Source organism: Dipteris shenzhenensis, chromosome 6, assembly GCF_047967505.1.
Source record: "Dipteris shenzhenensis isolate YYH24624 ecotype China chromosome 6, Dip_SZ_1.0, whole genome shotgun sequence".
Classification (NCBI taxonomy): Eukaryota; Viridiplantae; Streptophyta; class Polypodiopsida; order Gleicheniales; family Dipteridaceae; genus Dipteris; species Dipteris shenzhenensis.
The window spans coordinates 47,632,145-47,638,728 of record NC_141601.1 but is presented as its reverse complement, the minus strand read 5'-3'; the positions used below and the strand labels follow the sequence as shown (position 1 = coordinate 47,638,728).

Here is a 6,584-nt window from a genome sequence, read left to right as displayed (position 1 = left end):
CTTATTGTCCTTCACAAACTTCTTTTATGGGAGGTCACATCCAAATATGACCAATTCTTTCCTCTAGGTCTTACCAAACCTGTTCGTATATAAATCTAAGAGTAGGATTGCATGAACATCTTCAATAATCATCTCCCCGTAATGATTTGCTGGCCTCTTTACAAAATTTCCAGTTAAACATCCATTCAACTTTGGCATATGCTATTTTTAAGAGCAATGTTAAGTTCGCTAACCGCGAAATAAGTTGAACGAAACAAATGTCACAATGAGCAACTTATATTAAAAATAATTATCCAGTAACTATCAACCTTGAGACATGAAGGCTGTTTCTTTGCAAGCACGAGTGTAAGAGATTCAATCCTTTGTATCCATGAGTCTCGAACTGTTTGAAATCCGTTTTTCCGGGCTTGGATTTTCTTGCAAATTCATGAAAGACTTCATACAAGTATAAACAGACCAAAACAAGACAGCAGAAAACCTCAAAATCCAGACAGGCACTACTTTTCACGAGTTGGTAGAAGCGAAAGGGCTAGCGAAAATCAGTAGCGCGAAAATCGGTGATCTTAGCTTGGAAGCGGCTGAGCTCGGTGCAGTTTCTATGGTCGCATCTCCTGGTGAAGGCGCTACAGCTGGTTCTTCTACAGGGCTTAGAGTGCGCGAGGTCGGTTTCGCTGGGGGCGAATACCCGCGCTCAAGATCTGAGACATCGATTTCAAACTTCTGACCCAAGTAGCAGTGATCTGGTGTCCCGCAAATGAAGTAGTAAGGCCCATATCTATCGAGAGGAATTCTAGAATTTCCGTCTGCATATGTAGCAATAGGCCTTGCATTCCTGCAGTATTGGTAATCCTTGAAAGTCACTTCCAGCACCGAATGATCTCCTTTCTCGTAACGAAAATCTGCACAGCCACATAGTGGGTTTCAACCACGAAAACAATGCGAGTTAAGACAGAGAAGCACTGGCAACACCTCGCTTTTATCTACGATCATTTGGGATGCAGCTTACACAGAGAGTCGCCGACGAAGTAGTTATTCCAAAGCGCCCACATCGTGTAGTTAATCTTTGACACAGAGGGAATGTCCCAAAAACCAGCTGCACCTCCAACTGTATAGTCTGCTCCGATACAACGGCCGGCTAAGCTCGCCAGGAGTGCCAACAGCAGCATTATTAAGGCGCAGCTTTTGGGGCACCTTTCCTCTCGGGAGCGTGACATTGCCATAGCCACGGGTGTGGGAGGAAACCTGATGCAGCCGATCACAAGAGCGACGACCCGTCTGGCAGCTGGCTGCTCTTGCTCAAAGTAGGCGCCGCTGCGAGGTGCTTCGATCCCCTCGGAACTGGACCGTAGATGAAATGCGCCGCGAGAGTTATTACTTTGTCCTAATGGTTAGAAGATCCTCAGGTAATACGTGCGAATGTAGGGAAAATCGGTCTAGGGAGAAGAGGACGCAGACCCAATGTGAGAGCAGGTGAGAGCAGCTAGGACGAAAGGACTGCATGGTATTCTGGGCTGGCCGGCGAGAGCAGGAGCTGGAGATGCCCAGTAAGTTATGTTAACGCCGAATACGTATGGGTATGAGGAAATTGGAATAACCAACAAGCTGGTGAGGAATCACGGATACTAAAACAAAAGAAATCTCCTGGGACGATGATGGAAGGTGATATTTGCGGCCTCGCTGTGTGCAGGACTGAATGTCGTCATGATTGCAAAGCAGAGGGTGAGTCCTTGGAGCTTAACGATTGCAGAGCTTGGATTGAGAAAGGTATGGGTCCATGGGAGTCAAGAGTCATGACGGCAGTAGGCAAAGCTGGTCAGTGCTGTCTAATACACAGTCTACGGATGCGCAGGAGGCCACTGGCAGCCGGACGAGGATGCGTTTTCGAGAGAGAGATGGGAAAGGCCTCAATGACACACTCATCATCTCATCTCATGGCCCAGTTCAAACTTCTACCTCTCCGCGCGAGAGAGAGAGAGACACACACACACCCACACACGTGACAGGCAATTCGTCATGTGAACGACTGTGAACCAAAGAGAGAGAAAGAGAGAACAAGTGAATACATTCAAGAGGCCCGGCAAACTGAAAGCTGAGAGAGAGAGAGAGAAGAAGAAGAAAGAAGAAGAAGAGAGAGAGAGAGAAAGGGGGAGAAAATGATGGCCAAATTTTCAAAATTACTATAATGGGATTCGCTTCTTACAAAAATCACCATCGCTTAAGGCCTAGGGGCATGCCAAAAAGAGAGACAAAGAGACACAAAGACAAAAAGAGAGAGAGAGAGACACACACACACATAGAGGGCCAGTGATTTGTCGAATGAACAACTGTGAACCAAATTGCAAGCATTAAATCAAATTATGAGCATTAAACAAGGGTCTTTGTAGACCAAGCCCCTGTCCCCCAGGCCACTATTTTTGCCCTTTTGGCACACGGGGATCATTACACATTGCCCAAGCCCTTACAAAGTATGTGGCAAGGTATTGTAGGTTCAAGCCCCACGAACCTTGATGCAATAAATGCCTTCAACTATGTAAAATCCTCGCCCATGCTCTTGGGCGGGGGGTCTTGGCTGTGCAATTTTATCCACCCTCCTTTTTTGGTGGATCCAATAATCTCTTTCAATGTGGCACCACGCTCTGTAACAAAGGCTTAGCAAGCGGGGACTTGGGTGGTGTGTAAAGGCCCTCTCAATTGAACCAAATTGTGAGCATTAAATCAATGCTAGGTAGCTTTGAGAGCCTTTGTCAAGCATTCGCTGGCATTTGCACATTAGGTTCCTAAGTATCCATGTCATGTTTGTAGGCTTTTGGGAGTTGGCACAGGAGATTGCAGAGGGAGCTGATTGGCTAAAGCCAAAGTGGCACACTGGTGCTGAAAATCACACCTTCAAAAGTCAAGGTGCCACTTCGAGCATTGGAGGCGCTTTGATATTTCCTTGAGCTGCATTCAACCTTGCATTTTATAACGCATGTGCACTGACCTAGAGAGAGATTATTAAAAAAATCTTTGAAAGACTGAAGAGTCGAAGTATCTACTCATAAAAACACGAACCCACATGTTTTCTCTAAACGCTATTGGCAATTTCTGCGTTCAAGCCCCAAGGGCAGCTTAGGACTCAAAAATGGGACGCTATTAATATCTCAGTATGACACAAAAAATAATACAGGAGGATTTATGAGACTGAAAGAACATGGTACAATGAGGTGAAGGGTTGGAGCCTCTAAGAGGGCATCAACACCCACAAAGAATACAAAAAGAGCCATAGTGAAAGTGATATCAATACATAAAAAGAAATCTGTGAGCTCATGGAGAAGATGGAGGCTAGCAATACTGTGATAGTCAACTGGACATTGACAGGGACTTAAAGCCTAAGAGGGGGTCGGTGGTGTGTGTGTGTGTGTGTGTTGAGAGTGCTCTCAACGGAAGCAGAATGGAAGAGGGAGAGAGAGAAACAAAGAGCCACACAAGTTTTAGTGGGTGCAGAACACCCTAATCTTCTTTTTCATTCATTTATATATGTGTTTGAGTATTGTACATAACCTAGGTAAAGGCACAGTGACCTTTAACCCCCACAACCTCCCACTTAAAGGACAATGTGCCTTTAAGGGAGAACAACCAGTTAGCATACTATCCAATGCCCATCAATACACAACAATACTCAAACTGTTGACTAGGTAAACTCTTCGTCAGCATATCTGCAGGGTTATCATCTATATGAACCTTGACAAGCTCTATGCACTTGTCCTCAAGTATGTCCCTGATCAAATGGTACCTGACCTCAATGTGTTTGGTCTTTGCATGAAAGACCGGATTCCGTGCTAGCTAAATAGCACTTATAGAATCACTATACAATGTCGGTACACCTGTATGAATCCCCAAATCTCCCACTAGCTGATCAAGCCATATAGCCTCCTTGCAAACCTCTGTGGCTGCAACATACTCAGCCTCTATGGTAGACAAAGCAATGCACTTCTGTGCACGAGACATCCACGACACTACACCACCTGCAAGGGTGAACACATGACTAGAAGTGGATCTCTTACTATTCACATGCCCTGCATAGTCTGAATCTGTATACCCAAGTACACGCATGTCTCCTCTACCAAAGTAGATGCACATCTCCTTGGTACCCTTCATGTACCTCATGATGCAGTTAACTACCTCCCAATGCCTCTTTCCTAGATTAGCCATATACCGGCTAACAACTCCCACTGCAAATGCAATGTCTGGTCTAGTACCTATCATAGCATACATAAGACTCCCAACCACTGATGCATAAGGAACATTGGCCATCATGGCCCTCTCCTCATCTGATTTGGGACTATCTGTATGACTCAGTTTCACATATGGAGGCAATGGAGTACTCACTGCCTTCCCCCCCTCCATATTGAAACGCTGCAATATTTTTGTAACATACTCCTTCTGAGCTCCTTCTGTGAAAGCCAAAGGAGTTTCCTACTCCGATCACGCATGATGTGCATACCAAGAATATGACTTGCAAGTCCCAAATCCTTCATATCAAAGGCCTCATCCAACTTAGCCTTTAGTGCATCTAGCTCATAAGTATTCTTGCTAGCCAATAGCATATCATCCACATATAGTGCCACGAGTATCAGGCTATTATCCTTAGCCCTTGTAGTATGGAGGCAGTGATCAATTTCACTCCTTCTAAAACCCTGGGATTGAATGAAAGGCTTCTGATACCATTCTCTAGGTGCTTGCTTAAGACCATAGAGACTCTTCTTCAGCTTGCAAACAAAATGTTCGTTGCCCTTTTCTTCAAAGCCTTTTGGCTGCACCATGTAAATTTCCCCATGCAAGAAAGCTATCTTGACATCCATCTCCATAAGCTCCATATCCTATGCTGCCACTAGTCCAAGCATGCATCTAAGTGTGGTCATCTTCACAACTGGAGAGAATATCTCATCAAAGTCCACACCCTTCTCTTGCTTGAACCCTTTAGTGACCAAATGGGCCTTGTACCTAGGCACATCATCACCTGTGACCATCTTGTAGACCCATTTACATGTCAATGCTTTCTTTCCATGTGGCAAAGAAACCAAGTCCCAAGTCTTATTATTCATAAGTGAACTCATCTGATTGCATAGCATACTCCCACTTACATTGATCCTCATGCATCATAGCCTCTCTGTAGCAAGAAGGCTCCCCGCAATCAGTAAGCATCAGATAGTCTACCCCTGGAACAAACCTATCAAGCGGTCTAGACACTCTAGATGATCTTCTCAAGGGCATTTCAGCTTGCTGTCCCACTTGCATATCAGCCACATTTGGCTCATCATTTCCACCAATAGATGATCCATCATCTACCCTTGATTGTATACGTGTGGGAGTACTTGGTGGTACCATTTCTTGCACATATGGTGCATGGACAGCTTGCTGTCTATCAACATATGCAGGTGGATTCACGTCCTGGAAAGTGATTCTTCTCATTTCCACATCCCTCATGGGTGCCTTATGCATCTTCTTCTCATTGAAGGCTACATCATGGCTGTGTATGATCTTCTTTGCTTCTGGACCCTAGAGACGATAGCCCATCTCTCCACTTTCACCATAACCCAGAAAGATGCATTTCCTAGACTTAGGATCTAGCTTCTTTTGAAGCTCTTTTGGCACATGTGCATATGCCTCACACCCAAACATACGCAAATGAGAGTTAGAGTTCTTGCCACTCCATGTCTCTTCAGGAATACCACCATCCAAACTCTTACTAGGTGATCTATTGATCACATGCACTGCAATCTTCGTTGCCTCAGCCCAAAAACCACCAGAAAGACTTGCATCAGAAAGACTTGCATTGGAAAGCATGCATTGCAACCTTTCTTGAATGGTACGGCTCATCTTTTCTACAACTCGATTTTGCTCTGGAGTACGAGGGGATGTGAGCTCCCTCTTAATCCTAGGTGTATCATAGGAATGCTAAAAGTCAGGAGAGAGATATGTAAGAAAGCAATACGTCTGTGCTCAACAGATAATAGGATCTCGTATGCAAGAGAGAAAAGTAGATAGTATGGAGAATCAAAAATTTGATTACTATAAACTGATACAATAGATGGCACTACCTCCCAGCCGTGCACTCCTATGTGAGAAGCTTTGATGGCATGCTGGAAACAATAGAGGACGAAGGCTAGATGCTAAGGAGTCAGGGTTGCTATAGCTAGTGATGATTATGGGCTTCACGGGCTTGCTCTTATATAGCCACTAGTCGTAGTCAATTAGACCCAATTGGGAGACCGACCCAGTCAGCTCAAAACAGTCGACTAGAGGTCGGAGGCCACCGACCACACGTTACAACCATGGTGCATAATAGAGCAACTAACCTATTGCCTCCGTTCAACCCAGAGCCATCCGGGATCATCTGGGGCTCCAAACGGGCCCCACAACCCAAGAGTGGGCTACCCCGGGAAATGCTCCGTCTACCCTCAGTGCGGTCAATCATGGGATGCCTTCCTGTACTTGCATGTAGCCTAGTTGGTAGTGTGCCAACTCTATCTAAAGCCGTCTAGCCATCAGGCCACACATGGCCCCCATCTGGTGTCCAAACCAGGACCTACCAGATAACCAAC

At 45.3% G+C, this 6,584-nt stretch overlaps 1 protein-coding gene across 1 annotated transcript; it reads right to left on the bottom strand.

Annotated features, from left to right (window-relative positions):
• Window positions 1-328: 328 nt before the first annotated feature.
• On the bottom strand, window positions 329-1,508 carry LOC147901258 (stellacyanin-like). The gene is made up of 2 exons (XM_087376264.1): window positions 1,007-1,508; window positions 329-899 (listed from the first exon to the last, which is right to left on the bottom strand). Exons 1-2 carry the CDS (start codon window positions 1,218-1,220, stop codon window positions 505-507), a joined length of 609 nt encoding a protein of 202 aa, XP_087232390.1. The 5' UTR covers window positions 1,221-1,508; the 3' UTR covers window positions 329-504.
• Between the last annotated feature and the right edge of the window lie 5,076 nt (window positions 1,509-6,584).